The 21,807-nt window shown below is 46.8% G+C and overlaps 1 protein-coding gene across 2 annotated transcripts in view; it reads left to right on the top strand.

Moving 5' to 3' along the window:
* The window catches only part of SH3PXD2B (SH3 and PX domains 2B), a 109,558-nt gene that overhangs the window by 36,018 nt on the left and 51,733 nt on the right, over positions 1-21,807 (top strand). For both annotated transcript variants that reach the window (XM_081826324.1, XM_081826323.1), the window contains exons 3-4: positions 7,171-7,246; positions 13,640-13,716. In XM_081826324.1, the coding sequence (XP_081682450.1) occupies positions 7,171-7,246; positions 13,640-13,716 (153 nt within the window). The remainder of the gene's footprint in view (positions 1-7,170; positions 7,247-13,639; positions 13,717-21,807) is intronic.

The raw sequence follows: 21,807 nt of genomic DNA, 5'->3' as shown, positions 1-21,807 counted from the left end.
CTTCAGGTATGGCTGGATCCAGGGGCAAAAATGTCAATGAGGACCTGCCTTTCTCCACTTCTTAGCGTTCTCCGCGCCCAAGCAGGGTGGTGTGTGGTAGTGGTGGCCACAGCTCCAAGCTGTATCCAACAGGTCAGCTCATTGGCTTCAGGAAAAAGAAGAACACCCCCAACAATTTAAGCAAAAGTCTCATTGGTTCATCTTGGGTCAATGGCTGGGCCAGTCAGGGCCAGCCTGGGGACTGGAGTAGAATGTGTGTAGACTAACGAGGAGTAGAAGATTCCCCAGAAGGAATCAGACAGCTACCGCCAGAGAGGGAGAAATAGCCTGTAGATGACAGAAAACAGTAAATGCTCCTCCCGGTAGGGGCAGGACATTCAGGCAGAGGAAATAGTCTACAGAGAGGCTGCCTGGGGTAGAAAGGAGGAGCATGCCTCAGGCTCCTTTGTGGGAAAAGAGACTCACGGTCACTAGCGAGAAGGTCCCCTTTGTGACAGTTCACCTTCCAGTATGATTTCCTAACCCTCTTACGCTTAGAACAGCCGGACCCTGGTCGTCATGTCTGCCACTTTCTAGTGGTCATCTGACCTCGTGTCTCATTCACACGAGGGTGCAGATGATAGAGCCCTGGGCTTGGAACAGGAAGACCTGGTGTCAGGTCCCAGCTCTGTGTTACCAGCTATGTGGTCTTGGGCAGGCCTCTCTGAACCTCCCTTTCTGCCCTAGCCGGGGCCCACGCTGGAGAGTCCATCCCAGTGTGCCAGAGGGAGTTGGCATCCGAGCAGGGCATGGGGACAGCCAGAACACGCAGAGCGTTGAGGGCAGTGCCTAGAGGAAATGGGGTTTGGTTGAGTGATGCCGTGACGGGGTCAGCGAGCATTTACTGAAATGCGCCAGGTGCCCACTTTCTGTGCCGTCTCATTCAGTCCTCACTTACAAGCCCGAAGTCACAGACAGGGAAGCAGAAGCTCGGAGACGCAGAGTCATGTGCCCAGAAGCAGCATGGCTGGGATTCAGGCCCAGGTATGGCTGAGTCTGAAACCCGTGCCCCTAACCACTGAGCCCCCCAGCCTCCTTGAGGCCCAGCACTGGCGTTACAGCTGTCTGTTCAAAGATAGATTTGCCTCAGAGTTCTGCCTAGAGCTGGCCTTCAGAGGCCCGTTGGGCACTCCCCCTAAGACGTGGGCAGAGCCTGTCCTGCAGAAGGTTGCTCCGAGCACGACACAGGCCCTTCACAAACAGACCTCAGATGTGGGAGGGGTCCACTCTACACTGTGCCACGCGACCTTTGCCCTCTGAGTTTCCCACTGGCTCAGCGTGTCCCCCCAGGCCGGCATCATGGTCTTCAGTGGAACCAGGGCTTCTCCGGCGGAAGGCACAGTTAAATATGTGCTGAGCCAGACCCCAGGTGTGCAGACAGGGACCTCTGTCCCAGCCAGGGAGCCTCAGGCAGAGCGTGCTTCTGGAGGAGCTGATATCTGAGCAGGGCCTTGACCCGAAGTAAGGAGCTGACCTGCCGGCACGGAGGGCTTTTCATGAAGAGGAAACCACATGTGCAAAGGTATAGAGGCAGGATTTCTAGCTGGGCATCTGGCAGAATTCCAGTGGCAGGGGACACGGCCAGCTGGGTCACTCTGCCCAGCAGGGAGCTCGGGGGAGAAGTGCCATCACACGTGTCCTGTACACAGGGACACTCCATCTGTGGGGACCCAGAAAGGGCTGTTCCTAGGGACGGGGGCTTTCAAGGGGCACTGTTTCTAGATGCAGCCCATCCCCGAGCTGAAGGAAAGCGGGGGCAGCATGTGGATCTGCACCTTCGTTTCTCCCCAGAGAAGGGAACCGAGATCCAGAGATGGGAGCGGCTGTCCCAGTGCACACAGCAGAAGTCACTGTTTCCAAGTGGGACTGAGACAGGACTGGCCTGTCCCCTCTCTGGGACTTTGACGGCCCCAAGTGCACTTCTGAGCTTTGGAGCATGTCTACCCGAAAGCCCCCGTGCTCCACCCCAGAGGCCAAAGGGAAGGGAGTGTCTTCTCATCTTTTCTGGGGGCAGGTAGTGGGGTGGCAGAGCCGAAGGGTTCCCACTCCCCAGGTGGGCCTGGCCCAGCCGGGAAGGCTGCCCGGCAAGATCCTAGCCAGCAGCTGGCCTCGGAGTCCGCCAGCCATATTTATCCGAGTACTGTCCGGGCTGGGTCCTCACACACAGGCACTGTCTTCTGAAATTGCAGTGCCTCCCACATGTACACGCCTGATGGAGTCTTTCCTCCCTCCCATCTGAAAAGCTGTGGCCATCTCGGTGGTGGGTAGCTGAGACAGTACCGTAGCTGCCCTTTCCCACACAGTCAGCAGTTCTTGTTTTCTGAAAGAGAAGGGAGCGAGATTGTGTTGGTCAGCTGCCTCTGAATCCCAGTCCAGGTCCTGTTGCTGCCCCCTGGAACCTGATTTCTCCTGTCCTAGACAGCAGAATAGGGGAGGGCTTTCCATGGCTAACCAAACCAGATAACCACCTTTTTTTTTTTTTTACTCATTCATTCTTTGCACAGTTGTATGCCAGGTACCCAGCACATACCAGGTGCTGGGGCAGGCCCGAGGGCAGGCAGACCAGTAAGAAAGTCAGACTGAGAACCTGCTGACTTGGACCGAAGGGCCGCAGGGAGAAGAGCGAGGTGGAGAGACGGGAGGGGAGGCAGGCCCCACGTGGCATGTCCACCAGGACACCTGAGCATGTTAACATGTCCCCGGACCAGCTCCTCAAGGGGACAGAATCTCCAAAGACAGCGAGCCATGTCACACGGCCCCGGGTATGTCGTGTCCTGCTCCAAGGACCACGTGGCTTCCCAGCGACCCTGTCGGCAGCTGTGCATGACAGCCTCCACAGTCTCCACAGCCTTCTCTGGCTCTTCTGGGACGGGAGGCTTTGTGATACCGAGGCAGTAAACCCCTCCAAGTCCAGTCTGCCACTAACACAAACCACGTGTGGCCCTCCACGCCAGCTGCCACACTGTTTTCCTTGGACAGCATGTCTCCTTTCTCTCTCCCACAAGCTGATCTTGAAAACTGCTGATGGAGTGTTCCCTCATCCCCCTTGGAGGCCTGCAATGTGGCCACTTGACGTGGCTCCCTCTCCCTTCCCGTCCCCCAGACTGACTCACTTTCCTCCTTGGTTTCCAGTCCTCTTCACCCCGAGCACCACTTCCTTTTATTATCTGGGGGGAAGGGATGGATTTTCTAGTTTCCAGGGAGAGCAGTCTATAGTTGGCCTTAGCCCGGCATGCCTCTGGTCCTGCTGCTGCAGACAGCCTGGGTCCGGGGGTCCCCACAGAGTGTCTGGAATGTGGCCTGTGGGTGCCAAGTATGACAGCCCTCTGGATAGAAGCAGCTTGTGGCCTATGAATCTGGACACACTAAGACCAAAAGCAAAATAGCTCACAGGCCTCTGATCTCCTGTCCTTGCAAATAGTCCTCTTAGATTGTCGTTACCATTGACAGAGTGATAAGGAAAGTGAAATAAAACTGGATAAAGCTAAATGAGGAGGATGGGTGTTATAGTTCAGCCCTGCACTGTCTATGATCACGGCACTAGTCATGTGAGGCTATTTAAATTAATAAGAGTTAAATAAAATTAAAAGTTCGATTCTTCCGTCTCCGGAGCCACGTTTCAAGTGCCCAGCCTTGGAGGTCCATCTAGGGCTAGTGGCTACAGTAAGGGACGGTGCAGATATAGAACATTGCCATTATAGCAGAAGGTTCTTTTGGACAACCAAGCTCTGGCTCCTGAGGGCACTTGGATAGTCTGAGGAGTTTTGCTAACCTTAAAACACAGCCTCGTGCTGGAATGTTATTCAGCCTTAAAAAGAAAGGACATTCCGACACCTGCTACAACATGGATGAACCTCGAAGACGTGAGGCTGAGCGAAATAAGCCAGACACCGGACACATACTGCACGATTCCGTGACATGTAGCACCTAGAACAGGTAGATTTGTACAGATAGAAAGTGGAATGGTGGTTGCCAGGGGCTGGGGGAAGAGAATAGGGAGTTAGTGTTTAATGGGGACAGAGTTTCAGTTTAGGATGATGAAGAGGTTCTGGAGATGGATGGTGGTGAGGGTTGCACAGCAATGTGAATGTGCTTAATGCCACTCCTTGTATGTTCAAAATGGTAAAGTTTATGTTAAGTGTATTTAACACAATTTCTAAAACACACAGCCTCACAAACTACTAAAAATCATTTCCAAATAACTTTTAGAATAATGTCTTCTTTATGGGCAGAGTGCCAGGAGAGAGGGGATCTGTTGTTGAGCACCTGGATGTCCCCAAAGGGCTCACGTTCGGCGTTCACGGACATAGCGACTCTGCCAAGCAGACTGTGGTCCTTGTTCCCCAGACGGTGACTCGGGCTCCCTGGGCAAGGAGGCTGGCCCCTGACACACAGCTGGCCTGAGGAAGCATCAGGATGTAACCCCAGGACTGTCTGGTCCCCAGGGGTACCATCTGTGGTTAGACTTTGCAGCATGAAACCCGGGTCTGCTGCCTCAATCAGTAACACTTGAGAGGACACTTCAGCTCTTTGGGCCATGCTTGTCTGGGTAAAAGCAAGTCAGGACAAGGGACGAGAGAGTAACTTCCTAAGACACACTTTCAGAGACCACAGGCAGCACTGGGGGAGGCCTCTTCCTCTGGCCTCCTTCAGACAGAGGCTCAGAAGGAGGCCGGAAGAAGGGAGAACGGGCATGGTCAGGTGGATGGATTACTGGTGCATACTTTTTTTTTTTTTCTCCTGAGTTCCCGTTATTGGTGTTCCAGCATTGTCCTAACAAAATTGAGAAGGACCAAAAAAGATGGCATTAGGCAAAACCTGTCATCTCTAAAAGACTCTGTGGCTGAGACTGATCGATCACCCGCTTTTCAAAAGAAAGCATGCTGTTCACATGTGCACAGAATATTAAACTTACTTCATCTCAGGCTGATTTTTCACGCTTGCATGACCCTCCAAAGCCACCTTTGAGAGTGACCTTAAGGAAAGAGAGTGGGATTTCGACTAAGGTCCTTTAACTGGCTGGACCACCACTCAGCTGGGTGACCTCAAGCAGCTGTCCCTCTCCGCTCCCCAGTTTCTCCTATCTGGGACATGGGGAGTGTACATTTATATCACAGAGTTACTGTGAAGGTCAGATCAAATCATGCATGCGAAGGCTTGCTAACCGTAAACTGCCAAACAACTGTTAGAGTGGTGACTAATTCTTATTTAATATTAGTGACATGAATAGTATTAACCAGGGCACTTAGCGAACACGTGAAGCTGTCTCCCAGAGTGTTCCATTCAGTTGCCTTCATTGCTTTGGTCGGCTGGTATTGAGTACCTACTTTGTCCCAGAGTCGGAAAGCTCCTGGATTCAAAGAAAGCAGCCCGCCTTTGCAGCAGGCCTGCTGTGGGCTCTCCAGTTGCTGAATGACGGTGGACCAAGCATGTCCCATTGCCACGCAGCACAGAGTAGGGCCAACGGGAAACCACAAATCAGACCGTGACCTCTGGGCAGCCCATCAGGGTGCCGGCCAAGCCGAGGCAGACCCGCCTCCCCAGGGGCATCACAGAAGACAGCACCAACGGGGCAGGGAGCCCCCCGCCTGTCTCTCAGGCCCACAGAGCAATCCGTTTTCGTTGAGGTGGCTGGTGTGACAGCAGAGAAGCCACGAGCTTCCATCTCTGGCTGCGCCGCTTGCTGGCTGCAGGCCCGTGGCCGATTTCTTCCCTCTTTGGGCTCCAGTTTCCTGGCTGATCATGTCCACCTTGAAGGAGTGTTTGGAAGATTTAGTGAGAGCATGTGTCTAAAGAATCTAGTCCGTGCCTGGCACGGATAACCTGTTTCTCTTGAGACCTCTCCTCCCTCCCCCTACGCACTAGCTGTGCTTATTTCTCCAGGGCTATTCGGGGCTTCTTTCCTTCTGCAGAGGGGCATCTTGAATGCCAGGGTGACTTTCTGCTGGAGGAGAAGCGATGAGCAGGCTTTTCACATTCCAGTCGTCACGTGGGAGGCTCAAGACTCCCTTCCTGTTTGGATGCCGGGCCCAGGTACCAGTAGGGTGGCTGTGCTGCTATGATGAGCCTCTCTGTACAGCAAGGGTCCATCTCCCTCGGCGCTTGTTGGGGACCCCGGACCCTCCGGGGCAGAGAAGCTACTGTCTGCAGTGTGGCCGGTCACATGGCAGAAAGAAGTGGGGGTGGTGAATCACGCACCACTCATAACTCTCCCACCCCAAAGTGACACATGTCTCTTCTGCTCACATTTAACTGGCCACATCCCACTGCAAGGGGTTGGGGGCGTACAAATCTACCGTGTGCTCAGGAGAAGAACCAGAAATCTGATGACAGCCTCGGTCACTACCACGGCCCCACTTTAATCCATAAAGTAACACTGCATGTTGGTATCATTATGGCCAACTTAAAGATGAGACCCGGGGTCTGTCACTTCCCCAAGACCACAAGCAACAGGTCCTTGGGATTTTGTATATCAAATCGGAGAGGCGTTTATCATCCTAATAAAGGTTTCCAGTTTGGGGACTCGGCCCCTGTTCTTTCTCCCCCCTACAGCAGCCTACACCTACCTCTGAAGGTGCTTCCTACACCACCCTGGAAGGATTTATTTCCTCTTCCGTCTCTCTAGACTTCGAGTCTTTTCGTCTCCGAACCCCGTGTACCCAGCACAGAGCGGGGCTGTTGGGCCAGCCTGGGGAACCTTAGTGTGGCAGGGGAGTGTAATGATCTCACAGGCATAGACCTAACCAGATTAATTGAGTCCCAGTGGTTTGTTACCTGACGAAACCTGCAATTCTTGGGAAACAGATTGACCTGCTGTCAGTGGAATTCTGGTGGCTCTGGGGGTTTTGTTCACATTTCAGGTCCTGTGGCTGGAGACCCCCAGGAAAACTGACAGTGGTCTCTCCCAGCTCTGAGCCTTCACTGATATGGCGGCTGTGAACAGAGAGAATTGTTTTCATGGAGATCCTAGGTCCAGTTGACATTGCCTTCCCATTAGTCTGGGTTTCTGAAAAGCTGAACACAGTGAGCTTTTATATATCAAATCACATATTTCACATAATTCCCTTAAAATGTCAGAAATGCATTTATCATATTAAAGGCTTCCATTTTTGCTATTCTCCCCCTGTTTAGATGCAGATGTTGGACAAATTTCCCATGGAAGGAGGACAGAAGGATCCCAAACAGCGGATCATTCCCTTTCTGCCAGGTGGGTGAGACACATGCTATTAGAAGGGGCTCTGGGGGATCCAGGATAGCCCCCACATCTCTCAGCTCAGCTTCCTGGGGCATTGTCCTAATGACCAGAGTCCCAGCCGTTTGTAGAAATTAGTGCCTAAGAATATGGGCTTTGGGGTTAGATGCTACACCATCTTCTTAGGCAAGATACTTCACCTCCAGGATCCTCAGTTTTTTCTGTCTCTACAGTGGGAATAATTAGAGCTCATAAAGCTTTTGTAGTGAGTGGCATCTTTGTTATGGCTGCAGTATTACTTTGCCATTGCCGTGTCATGAATTCACACCAATTTAGCAGCTTAAAACCACCCTCATTTATTACCTCAAGTTCAGTTGGTAGGAAGTCCAGGCAGGTGCTGCTGGGTTCTTCTCCCAAGGCAGAAGTCATCATCTTGGCCAGGCTGGGCTCTTACCTGGAGGATTAGGGAAGAATCCACTTCCAGCCTCATTCAGGTTGTTGGCAGAATTCAATTCCTTGCAGCTATGGAAGTAGAATACATGTTTCCTTGCTGGCTCTCAGCCAGGGACCCCTCAGCTTCCAGAGGCTGACTGCGTTCCTTATCCATCTTCAAGCTGGCGGTGGGGCATTGAATCTTTCCCGTGCTTTGAATCTCTCTGACTTCCCCTTCTGCCACCTGTTGGAGAAAGCTGTTTGCTTTTAAGGGCTCATGTGATTACGTTATACCTACCTAGCTAATCCAGGATAATTTCCCTCTCTTAAATAGAACTGTGGCATATGTCGTAACATGGTCCCAGGAGTGAGATCTCATCATATGTATAGGCTCTGGGGCTCTGGGGATGATGATGGAACATCTTTGGGGGTCCATTTTAGAAATCTGCCTGCCGGGGCACCTGGGTGGCTCAGTTGGTTGGGCGACTGCCTTCAGCTCAGGTCATGATCCTGGAGTCCCGGGATCGGGTCCCACATCAGGCTCCCTGCTCGGCGGGGAGTCTGCTTCTCCCTCTGACCCTCCCGACCCTCCCCCCTCTCATGTGCTCTCTCTCTCAGTCTCTCTCTCTCAAATAAATAAATAAAATCTTAAAAAAAAAAAAAAGAAATCTGCCTGCCTATCTGCCACAGCTCCCAAGCACCTTCTGAGTGCCAGGCACTCCTCCAGGCACTATGGAGGAGTTAATACCCTCATGGCTGATCCCTGCACTTCAGACATTAAGTGTTTCTTTCCCCCCAAAAGAATTCCTTACCAAAGGAATAGTATTAAGGCTTCAGCTCCAAAAAACGGGCTACCCAAACCAGAGTTATTACCTCAAGTAATAATATTGGATGTCTACTGTAGGCCAGTCACGGGGCTAAGTGCTTTACATTCATTACCTTGTTTAGTCTTCAGAACAACCTTGTGCCCATTTTACAGATGAGGAAATTGAGGCTCAGAGAAATTATAATCATTTGCACAAATAGCAGAGCTGTGCTTCAAACACAGCTTTGGCTGGCTCCAAAATTCATGCCTGAAGTCAAACAGCCCAGGTTCAAATCCCAGTGCCCCCCGCTCATCCACTGTTACTTCGGTAAATTATTTAAGCACACAGAGTCTCATTCTTCATTTGCAAATTATAGATAATAGTGATACTTAAATAATAGAGTTGTTGTGAGGATTAGCTAGGTGCTAAGTGGCACATAACTAGCAGCAATCAAGCACTTACTATTATTTTTATGTACAGATAATCAGCAAATTGATAGTCGCCCTAAATCACACATATTTAGAGCTGGAAGTGCCCTTTAGCTCTTTTCCATTTTGCAGACAAGGGAGCAGGCCCTGAGAGGAGGGGGACTCCCTGAGTCCCACAGGAGCCCATTCTCTCCTCCCTACTCCAGGGTTCTGCCATCAGCACGTCGAGTGGTTCTTCCAGATATTGGCATCACTGAGTGGATTTAGAGACAGGGTAGATGTATTTGCCAGGCCCCATGTACTGGGAGAACCATTTGCCTAAAAAAACTAATATTTTTAGTTCTCCACAGAGAAAGTGTGCAGTCATACTAGAATTTTTGTTTCCTATTGGAGAAAACCCAGTGTACCAACGCAACAGCCAACTAGCAGGGCTCCAGAGCTTACGCTTTGGAGTCAAACAGACCCAGTTCTGTGACTTCACACAGATGACAACCCCCTGCCCCCAAGCCTCAATTTCTCCATCTGTAAAATGGGACAATGACTCCCGCTTTACAAAGCTTCTCTCCCTGGCACATAGTGGGTTCTCTGCAAAAGTCAGAAACGGGATCCTGGGACATTCCTTGGGAATTTCTTGGTATTCATATTTTAGGGTCATACTTAAATGATCAATCTGAATATTCAAGTTGAACTGGACCCCAAACGTAGGTTTTTTTCTTCAAGGAAGGAAAGGAAAGCAGTGAGTTATAACTCTTTACTGGATGAAAGACAAAAACCAGCTGTGAAAAAACTTCCCAGCACAGGGAAGAACTTGAGCTGACCCTCTCCCAAGCCCCTGAAAACTTTCATGGTTACGGAATCCTTTTCCACCCACGAATTTATGAAAATGCTCTTCTCAGAGACTCAGCCCCATTTTCCCTGCTTGGGGCACCCACTTGCTGCTCAGAGAGGTGTGGTTGGGCCCCAGGACCGCTAGAGCATCCCTTCATGGCCCACCTCTTAGCTCTTCCTTGAGGCCAAGGCCAAGGGCAGGGAAAAAGCTGAACACAGGGAGGCACATCCCCTCTCCTAGGGGTCCGTTTTCTGCCAAGACTGCCGCGTCAGCAGAACAAAAGCAAGTCTCTTGTTAGCACAAAGGCAGGGGGAGGGTGAAGCAGCCCTGTACAATTTTCCATCCGAGCAAGAGCTGGGGAAGCCAACTTGGCAGAGGATGCGGCTTGAAAAATAAGACTTACAGTTTGGCCTTCCACCACTGGGAAACAAAAGCCTGCCCGTTCCCACCAAAGGCTTTGCTCTCCGCCTAGCACCCTTTCCACTCCAGGAGGGCTGGCCTGCCAGGGAAGGCTCACCCTCCTTCCCCACAACTCACACAGAAACCCATGAGGCACAGATAAAGGGCCATTGCCCCCGTTGGCATTTCACTCAGAGCCCCCGGCCAAGGAGGTACTGGCCACATGGTTCTGCCCCACAGCCCAGGGCCTGAGCCGGGCTCCAGGTCTGCTGCAGACGGATGATGAATTAGCCTATCAGAGGCAGGTCTTGAGAAACCAAGCCGCAGGTTGAGGAAAGAACGTGTGCTCTTAATTGCAGAGTGTGAGTCAATATCATATAACCCATTTAAACAAAACAAAACAAAAAGTGATTACTCTTATGAGCACCTAGGAAGGGCGAAGCCCTGTGCTGGGTGAGTCATGGAGGTTACCACTAAGAAATAAGGGCTGCTCTCCCATTTTACAGATGAGGAGACTGAGGCTCTGGGAGGTAAATGCATTTCCCAAGGCAGCACAGTCACCCTGGATTGGCTGACTACAGTGCCTCTGGCCTCCCCGGCAGGTGCCACCACAGGGCTTCCTGTCCCCCTCGTTGGCAGGGCATCTGCCATATGCCCGGAGACTCCTAGGCCATTTGGGGAGAGGAATGGTGCTTTTGTTGTCGTGTCACACCCCCAGGAGACCTTGAAGGTGCCGGAGTTCTCCATCCTTCTCTCTCAGCCCCTGCAGGCTGGGCCTTGAGTGAATTCTCTTTGTCGGTGGTGACTCCAGGACCAGCCTGTGCTGTTCCCATGGGCCGGCGCATGCACTGTGCCTATTGTGAATTGTTTGAGTTGGGTCACAGCCTCCCCAGTAAGAGGCCTGAACACCCCACTCCCCACCCTTCCTCTGATTTATAGAAGGGGACATTATATCAAAATGGGACCAAAATGTTTTTGGTAGGGACTCCTCTCCAATTCTGAGATACAGATTAGAGGCAGGAAGCATTTACTGTGGGAGATTTCTCTTCAGGCAGGCATTCCTTGTTTTTCCTAAAGGCTCGGGATTCTCCTAGAGGTTCTAAACTTCGAACAGTCCCACCCACGAGGGTGGTAATTTGATTATCACAATGACTGGGGGTGGAATGGGGATGGTCCAGGGATTCTAAACATCCTGCAGGGTGGGGGACTCCCACAGTGGGAAGGACTGCCCCACCCGGAATGTCAACAGGGTCCCTCCCTGTTGGGAAACACTGACAGTGTCAAGAGGGCCGGCCCCCTGTGCTGGCCCATCGAGGGCTCACGGTACCTATCGACTGAATAAGACCAGGTACATCAGGTTGTAAACCCTCCCCACTTGGCTGCGTAATTTGCTTTTTTATGGTAAACGGCATGAAAACTTTCTGATTTCAGAAGCAATACATGTTTATGGTAGGAAATTTGGGGAAAGTCAAAGAAGAAAACAAAAAGGCTCTGTCTTCCACCCTTTGGAGACAAGCACTTTGAATCCTGTGATGCTTTTTGTTTAGATTTTTCCTTTCTAATAAACATGGTGGTCAGAAGTTTGACTGACTCGTAAGCAGAATTAAAACGATCACCATAATAAACAAAGGAGACTCCATGCCATTAAAGAATATGAGGAATATGTATTTTATCTCACTGTGGGTTATTGTTTTCTTTTTAAGTGGTAGAAATTAAGCAGAAAAAAGAAAACCTTCACCATTAGGTTGACCATATCTACCTAATTTCCTAATTGTGCCCTTTTGCCCAAGAGCCAGTGATCAGATTATGTTAAGTGTTAGATTAACCACATTGGCTTTTGGGTGCAAATCTCCCTAACCAGCTTGCATTGCAGATCTTGGAGTCAATAGGCTGTTTCCCATCATCCCTTTCAATTCTATCTTATGAAAACTCCTTTGGACCTTTTTTTTTTTTTTTTTTTAATTTTTAAAATTTATTTGACAGAGAGACAGCGAGAAAACACAAGCAGGGGGAGTGGGAGAGGGAGAAGCAGGCTTCCTGCTGAGCAGGGACCCAATGGAGGGCTCCATCCCAGGACTCTGGGACCGTGACCTGAGCCGAAGGCAGATGGTTAATGACTGAGCCACTCAGGGGCCCCTCCTTTGGGCCTTTCCTACCATCCTGTTCCTGCTCACTCAAGCTTGATCTTTGGAGATGGCGGCCTCACCAGAGCCATGTTGGAGCACTGGTTGATCTCTCCTTGCCCCGCCGCCTTGTGACCCGAATTGCTCTCCTTGACCTGCCTCCTCTGACCAGAAGCTCTCCATACTTTGCTGTTGGAAAAGCTGTGGTCTCCCTATGCCCTCCTCTTTGACCTTCCCCTGGAGACTCCTGGCACTCTGCATAAGCTGGGCTCCCCCCTTGGTGTCTTATTTCTGATTTTCCTGCCCCCTGCCTGTGTGACAGGTCCAGAATGGTGAGGCCAAGCCGTCTTAATGGTCAGTGCATGCACTTGGCCACCATCTCCCCACTCCCCTATTAGACTCACAGAAACTCACCAGTTTGCTTTAAACAAACCTCACCGATAGCATTTTAGCATCTTGGATGTTTCCAGACACCCTCATCATCTCTATACTTGTCTTTCCTGTTACCTGCCCACACATCACACTGGAAGATCTGGTACCACAGCCACTGCTCAGGATACCACCAAACAAGTAGTAGATTGATTCTCAGCTAGTTTTCGGTGAGGCCGGAAGGCTTGGAACCCTTCTGTTACACACAGCTGATTGGGGAAGCAATTGGAAGGATTTGTCATCTTGGCAAGTGAAATCCACCTTTATGCATTCATCAAGTATGAGTGCCGTGTGGTGAGGGTACAAAATTGATTAAGGTCCAGTCAAATCCTATACGTTCTGAGCCCCATGACTTTCCCCATGAGGAAAGAAGAAGATATAAATTGATAGTGTGTGCAATCAGAAAGAGACAGGAACTCTTAATCCATTTGAAGTAGATAAAAGTTTCTCAACTGGGATGGTGGGTGAGGTTGGATGAGAAAAGTATTCCAGACAGAGGGAAAGGCACAGAATAATGAAAGAGTGTGGAGTGTTTGCAGAACGGAAGACTAGACTAGGCATAGGAGGACACAAGAGGAAAGGAGGCTGAGCTGTTAGGTTGTCCACTCTACTGCTCACCCCCTCTGAGAACCGCACAGTTCGATTATCAGATCTGGCCTTTCTTCTTCATCTGGTAGGAGCCCCTTCCTTCTCAGGATTGATCCAGCCTCCCTTATCTCACCAAAACTTGCCTCCTGGGCCCCACTCCCTCAAGCCCTTGCATTTGAGCTGTGAACAGGGCTTTGGAGGACAATGCATGGGGTCATTCAGGCCCTGTGGACATCCAGCAGGGGATGATAATGGAAGCCAGAATTTGGGTACCACTCAGACCTACCAGAGGCAGCCACATCCACACCCTCCAGGTTTGCTGAGAACTTGTCATTGCCCCCTTACAATGCCATGTGTGCTCTCCACTCCTGCAGGCAAAATTCTCTTCCGACGGAGCCACATCCGGGACGTGGCCGTCAAACGCCTCATACCGATTGATGAGTACTGTAAGGTAAGTCTAAGAAATGCTAACACTTCCCTGTGTCTCATGTCTTCCCTTTAGGTTGTTTCTTTTCTTCTTTTCCCTTTCTGGCTACAAAATAGTCATTGCGAGCAATCCGCAGTTGAAAGAAATGTAAAAACCAGAAAATCAACCACCCATGAGTCCTCAGAGGCAACAGTTATTAAGGTTTCTACATGTTTCCTTTCTAGTTTTTCTCTCTATATGCATTTCTTTATGGTGTTGACACCATCCCATATGTGTTATTTTTGTTGCTCTTTCTTTTTTCTCTAATATTGTGATATAAGAATTTCCCCATGGTATAAAAACATCTTCTTGAGCCTACTTTAAATGGATGCATAGTATTCCACTGAGTGTGAATGTTCCAGAAGTTATTCAGTCCCTGTCCTTGGACAGTGCAGCTGGCTTCCAATCCCTTGAATGTTCTAAATCACAAGGGGCCTGCCTTTTGGCTACATCTCCTTTGATTTGCAGCTGTGGTTGGGAAAGAAGCATGCTTTTCCTTTGTCTAGGTTCCCTTACCTTTAGTATTATTTCTCTAACTTAAAATCACTAGCAGCTCTGATTGGAGAAGGGTGGGAATAGCAAGAAATGCCTTAACAATGGAGCAGCAGAGATCGGAAACAAAGCAAATGTATTTGTTCTCTCACATCTGTCCTACATTTTCCTGGAGGTTCTAGCCAGTGTACACAGGGAAAAAAGAAAATAAAAGGCATACAGTTCGGAAAGGAAATAAAACTGCCTTGATTCACAGATGACATGATTCTGTTGGAGAAAATCGTAAGGGAGCCACAAGAAAAAAAAAATACTAGAACTAATAAGTTTAGTAAGATCACAGGATACAAGATCGATATAAAAAATCAACTGTTGGGGCGCCTGGGTGGCTCAGATGGTTAGGCATCTGCCTTCAGCTCAGGTCATGATCCCAGGGTCCTGGGATCGAGCCCCGCATTGGGCTCCTGGCTCAGCGGGGAGCCTGCTTCTCCCTCTGCCTCTGCCTCTCCCCCTGCTCATGCTCTCTCTCTCTCTGTGTCTCAAATGAATAAATAAAATAGTAAAAAAAAAAAAAAAATCAACTGTAGAGGCACCTGGCTGGCTCATTCGGTGGAATGTGAGACTCTTGATCTCAGGGTTGTAAATTCAAGCCTGACATTGGGCATGGAGCCTCATTGGAAAAAAAAATAAAATAAAAAATAAAAATCTTTCTTTATTAAAAAAAAAAAATCAGTTGTACCTCTAAATACTAAGCATGAACAATCCAAAAATGAAATTAAGAAAATAATTCCACTCACAATAACATCAAAAAGAATAAAATACTTAGGGGCGCCTGGGTGGCTCAGATGGTTAGCGTCTGCCTTTGGCTCAGGTCATGATCCCAGAGACCTGCGATTGAGCCCTTCATCGGGCTCCTGGCTCAGTGGGGAGCCTGCTTCTCCCTCTCCCTCTGCCTTTGCCTCTGCCCCTGCTCATTCTCTCTCTCTCTGTATCTGTGTCTCAAATTAATAAATAAAATCTTTAAAAAAAAAAGAATAAAATACTTAGGAATAAATTGAATAAAAGAAGTACAAGGTTTATACATTAAAACTACAAAACACTGTTGAGAAAAACTAAACCAGCTCTAAATTAATGGAGAGACATTACATACTCATGGATTAGAAGACTCAGTAGTGTTAAAATGGCACTTCTTACTACTCAGGCATAAAAAAGAATGATATCTTGCCATTTGCAATGACATGGATAGAACTAGAGAGTATTACGCTAGGTGAAACAAGTCAAAGAAAGACAAATGCTCTATGATTTCATTCATATGTGGAATTTAAGAAACAAAACAAACGAGCAAAGGGGAAAAAAAAGAGAGGCAAACCAAGAAACAGACTCTTAAGTATAGAGAATAAACTGATGGTTTCCAGAGGCGAAAGCGGGGGGGGGGGGGGTGCGGAGATGGGTGAAATAGTGATGGGGATTGAGGAGTGCACTTGCTGTGATGAGCACCAGGTAAAGTATGGAAGTGCTAAATCACTGTATTGTGCACTAAAACTAGTATTACACTGAATACTAACTGGAATTTAAATAAAAACTTAAAAAAATCTAGGAGAATAAATTAGAATTTGGGGGTCAGGATGAATTTCTTAATGAGAACAACGTGTGTGTGTGTGTGTATGTGTTATATGTGGAATTTGTAGAAATTGATGTGAAAAAGACAAACAACCATACAGGGAAAATGGGCAAAGGACAGGATTGGAAATACAAAAAAAAAAAGACAAATCCCAATGACAAACAAATAATAACAAAAAAATAATAAATAAATAAAGTGGCAGTTCTTCCCCAATCGATCTATACATTCAGTATAATCTCTGTCAAACTCCTAGTAAGCTTTTTTGTAGAAATTAACAAGCTGATCCTAAATTGTATGGAGAAATGCAAGGAACCCAAAATAGCCAAAACAATTATGAAAAAAAGAACAAAATTAGAGGCTTATAGTACCCATTTCAAAACTTCCTACAAAAGCTACAGTAATCAAGACTGGCATAAGGATAGGCACGTAGACCAGTAGAACAGAAGTGAGGGCCTAGAAATAAACTTTTGTGAAATTTATGGTCAATTGATTTTCAGCAATGGTGCCAAGAAATTCAATAGGGACAGGATAATCTTTTTAACAGTGTGGGATAATAGGATATCCATACACCAAAAAAAAGGGGGAAAAATTAAGTTGGATCCCTACTTCACACCATGCACAAAAATCAACTCAAAATGATCACAGACCTAAACATAAGAGCTAAAATTATAAAACTTCTAGAAGAAAACAGGAGAAAATCTTTATGACCGCGATTTAGGCAGAGAGTTCCTAGATATGACACCAAAAGAGAAAAATTGGTAAGTTGGACTTCATTAAACTTCCAAACTCTGTACTTCAAAAAAATCCAGTGAAGAAAATAAAAAGACATGTCACAGATTAGGAGAAAATATTTGTAAATCATCTCTGACAAGGGACTTGTATTGAATCTATACAAAGAACTCTTAAAACTTAACCATAAAGATGTTCCGGTTTAAAAATAGACAAAAGAGGGGCGCCTGGGTGGCTCAGTCATTGAGCGTCTGCCTTCAGCTCGGGTCATGATCCCAGGGTCCTGGGATCGAGCCCTGCATCGGGATCCCTGCTCCGCAGGAAGCCTGCTTCTCCCTCTCCCACTCCCCCTGCTTGTGTTCCCTCTCTCACTGTGTCTCTCTCTGTCAAATAAATAAATAAAATTCTTTAAAAAAAAAATAAAAATAAACAAAAGAGACCTTTACCGGGCTGGGCAGGCAGGCAGGGGTTTGGCTCTGGCAACAGCGCGGCGATGTGGTTCGAGATCCTGCCCGGGATCGGCGTCATGGCCGTGTGCACAACCACAGGAAAAAAGGGTTGCCTATTATCCGTATCAGTGGAGTTTGATGCAAAGAGGTAGGCGGGTCTCTGGAGTTAATCGTTACTATGTGTCAAAGGGTTTGGAGAATATCGATTAAGGAAGCATTTTCCTGATTGATGAAAAATAACTCAGTCATACTCATCTACCCCTTCTAGAAGGTTATGCAGTGTATTCATGTAGTGCATAATAAAAACAACAAAAAAGTAAATAAATAAATAAAAATAGACAAAAGATGTGAATAGAAATTTCACCCAAGAAGATGCATGATGGTTAATAAGCACATGAAAAGGTGTTCAGCTTCATTAATCATTAGGCAATCATTAGGTAATGAGAAACCTGCACAGCCACTGGAATGGGTATAATCCACAAGATAGACAAAACCAAGAGCTGGTGAGGATATGGAGAAACTGGAGCCCTCGCTCTGGTGGGGACACAGGATGAGAAGCCACTCTGGAAAATAGTTTGGCACTTTCTTCCACAAGTGAAATATGACCACTCTTAGGTATCTACTCCGGAGAATTGAAAACTTACATCCACACAAAGACTTGAATGTACATGTTTGTAGCAGTACTAATTCATAATAGCCAAAAACTGGAAGCAATCCAGATGTCCATCATCAGGTGCATAGATAAAGAAAATGTGGAATACCCATACAATAGAATATTTTTGACAATAAAATGCAGTGAAATCCTGATAAATATTGCAACTTGGATGACTCGCAAACACATGATGCTAAAAGAAGCCAGATGCAAAAGGCTACGTGTTGCATGATTCCATCTCCATGAAATGTGCAGAAAAGGCAACTTTATAGAGACAGAGAGCAGATCAGTGGTTTCCAAGGCCTGAGGACAGTGCAGGCAGAGATGGACCACACGTTAGGTGGGGGAAATTTTTGAGGTGATGGAAAAGTTCTAAAACTAGATTGTGGTGTTGGTTGCACAACTCTATAATTTACTAAATATCATTGAATTGTGTACTTACAATGGGTGGATTTTATAATACATAAATTGTACTTCAATACATCTTTAAAAAAATGTAAAGGGGGGCAGTGTGGGGATATATGACCCTTGTCTTGGCAAGAGACCTCATGGAAGGGCAGAAAATCACTCCTGATCACTCCTGATCACTCCTGTCTTCTCTTTGCCAAACATGACCTCCTTTCATCCCTCCAACAACCTTAAGAGATAGGTTTTATTATTCCCATTGCGTAGGCGAAGAAACAGAGACCCAAGAAAGTTACTTACAACAATAGTATTGGAGGATTTGATGGTTGAATGCTGGCCTTTTAGGACTTGGCCCTCACATACCACTTACGGCCTGTCTCTTTTTTTCTCTCCTAAGGATATCCTTAAAAAGGGATTGGGGAGTGAAGGGCAGGGAAGGTCACCCAGGCACAAAGGTACTACTACTGCCTCCCAGCTCTCAGAGGAAATTTCAGATCTTCTCCTCTTTGTGTCTTTTCAAACCTCTAGAGCCTAAAAGTCCTTTGTCCAGGCCTTGCTGGCAAGAACTTCGGACCTCTGGGGTTATCTTGGCCAGCTGGAGATTTCCACCTGGTACCTTCCCTAGCAACTATTGTCTCTCAGCCCAAAGTGTGCTATCCTGCTTCTTACCCCAGCCCACCCAGCTTCTCCCCAGAGTGACACTCTCCTCATACCCAGGGCTTCACGAACCTCCAGATACTTGATTTGGAAAAGGAGATTTAAAATCATGAAATGAGGGGCACCTGTGTGGCTCAGTTGGGCATCCAACTCTTGATTTTGGCTCAGGTTGTGATCTTGGGGGTCGTGGGATCGAGCCCCGAGACTCCGTGCTCAGCAGGGAGTGTGCTTGAGGTTCTCTCTCTCTCCCTCTCCCTCTGCCCATCTACCCCCAAAATAAATAAATAAATCTTTTTTTAAAATCCTGAAATAAAAAGAGATAACAGCAGCTGCCTGCATCTGGCTGATGCTTGGAATGGTATAGAGATCATGAATTCACCTGGTTTCACCATAGGGAAGAAGTGGCTTATGTCAGATGAGCCACATGAAAGTTACCACTCCATGCAATTAATGCATCATAAGAAGCAGAAAAGAGCAGATATTTTGGGGTTTGGGTTGGCCAAATTCCCCGGCTTGGCTTCAAGGGAACTGCCCTCCTGGAAGGAGATGAAACTATCTATTCCAAGGTTTGCAAAATCTTTTACAGACTACACAGACTTTCACTTAACATTTGAGTATCTGTTATTGGCATTGTTGTGAGCTGACTTAAGCCAATTTAACCTATAACTATTAGCTTTATTTTAGTAGAAATTGGTAGTCTCCAATAGATAAAGATAGAGAAAGGCTGTAGGTATCCCAAACCTAATTCCAACTAGGAAGAAACTTTCTGCTCTACTAGACCTATTATAAAGTTACAGTAATTAACATAGTGTGGTGTTGGCACAAGGATAGGCAGACCATTGGAACTAAATAGAGAAGCCAGAAACAGACCTGTGTGTATTTGAACACTTAAATACTGACAAAGGCAGCGTTGCCGATCATTGAGGAAAGGTTGGCTTCCTCAGTAAGTGGGGATCTTTATGGGAGGGAAAAAAAAATGGTAACTAACCCCTGCCTCGCACCATACGTGTAATCATTTCCAAGGAAATTAAAGACCTAAATGTAAGAGGCAATAGTATAAAAGGTTTTAAAAGATAAAAATAGGGGGGGAAAAACTTTATAATCTCTAGGTATAGAGGGATTTTTAAAGACACAAAGTACCAGCCATTGAAAGATTGATTTATTTGACTACATTAAATTTAAGAACCTCTGTTCGTTGAAGAACACAGTGAAAACAAAACTTGGCCAAATACTGCCACATATACAAGCATTATCAAGCAGCTCCCTAAACAGCCTCTCAAGTTGTTCTGTAAGCTTATTGAAACACCAGCTGTCAGCCTGACACCACTTTGCATGGACATTTCCTCGAGACAAATGGAATGATATCCCAGTGCCAGGATCGGCTAATCCCACCCTGGTCCGACATTTAAATCCCCTAGAAGAAACAGAACACACAGGATTCAGAATCCTAGACCCTGGGCACCATTTTGGAGGATGGACTTGGCACGTTCTTTTCATGCAAGGGCCAGGGTATCTGAGAATATTTCTAGAATATCCCTCATTTCACCAGTAAAGAATGTCATTTCTAACAACTGTTGTGCTGGTGGATAAAGGCTACAGTGTTGGTCAGAGGTCAAGATAACTGAAGCCACGAAATAGCCTTTTCTAGAGTGAGGACTTGTGATTAGAGTTCTTTACTTGCCAAAGTGTTCATTTCTGATGAAGATTGAAATTTTTACTAACCATCATTGGGGTGTAGCTTAAATCTAACACACACACACATACACACACAGACAGACACACACATGAGTGTGTTTGCCCATACTGTGGTATTTTGAACTAAATGATAGGCAGTCTAATAGCAGTGTTTACCAGACTCCAGCCATTTGAGACCTCCTGTCAAGATGTTTACTGTATACTACCACCTGTATTATTATTATTAAAATTAACTCACTTTTTTAACTTCTTAAAAATAATACATTTTAGAGGAAATTTTATAATACATCATAATATAAAACTTGCCAAAAATAAAAGAGCAATGAAACAATAGCAACAAAGGATATGTCTTTAAGTCAAGCCAGCTGCTGCTTGCCTACCCAAAGCCCCGAACTACCTGGTCCTGCTCTTTTTCTTTTTTCTTTTTTAAGGTTTATTTATTTATTTTAGAGCATGTGCCAGTGAGGGCTGGGGGAGGGGCAGAGGGAGAGAATCTTCAAGCTGATCCCCCGCTGAGCACCGAGCCCCACGCAGGGCTCAATCCCATGACCCGTAAGGTCATGACCTGAGCCAAAACCAAGAGTTGGATGCTCAACTGACTGAGCCACCCAGGTGCCCCAACCTGGTCCTGCTCTTAAAGAGACAAGTTAGAAAAGCTTTTTCTTCCAGGAATTTCCCAGTTTTAGGTCTTATGTTTAAGTCTTTAATCCATTTGGAGTGGATTTTTGCGTGTGGTGTAAGATAAGGGCCCAGTGTCATTCTTTTGCATGTGGATGTTGTTCTCCCAGCACCATTTGTTGAAGAGACTGTCCCTTTCCTGTTATATGTTCTCGGTGCCTTTGTCAAAGACCAGTTGCCTATATGTGTGGATTTATTTGAGGGCTTTTGGCAGTGATTTCATGGATATGATACCAAAAGCAGAGGCAACAAAAATAAAAATAAACTAGTGGGACTACATCAAACTAAAAAGCTGCACAATAAAGGAAATAATCAACAGAGTAAAAAAGCAACATACAAAATGGAAGAAAATATTTGCAAATCATATATCTGTCAAGGGGTCAATCTCAAATATATAAAGAACCCACATATCTCAATAGTAAAAAAGCTAATAACCTGATTTAAAAATGGGCTAAGGCCTTGAATAGACAGTTCTCCAAAGAAGATACACAAATAACCAACTGGCATATGAAAAACTGCTTAATGTCACTCATTATCAGGGAAATGCAAATCAAAACCACAATGTGATATCACCTCACATTTGTCAGGATGGCTATTATAAAAAAACAAAAACAAAAAACAAGTGTTGGTAAGGATATGGAGAAACTGGAACACTTGCATACTGTTGGTGGGAATGCGAAACGCAGCCCCTATGAAAAACA

Source organism: Leptonychotes weddellii, chromosome 7 (assembly GCF_054177405.1).
Source record: "Leptonychotes weddellii isolate Sample4059 chromosome 7, ASM5417740v2, whole genome shotgun sequence".
In the NCBI taxonomy this organism is placed as follows: Eukaryota; Metazoa; Chordata; class Mammalia; order Carnivora; family Phocidae; genus Leptonychotes; species Leptonychotes weddellii.
The sequence above is the reverse complement of the archived record's forward strand: the minus strand, read 5'-3'. Positions and strand labels throughout refer to the sequence as shown.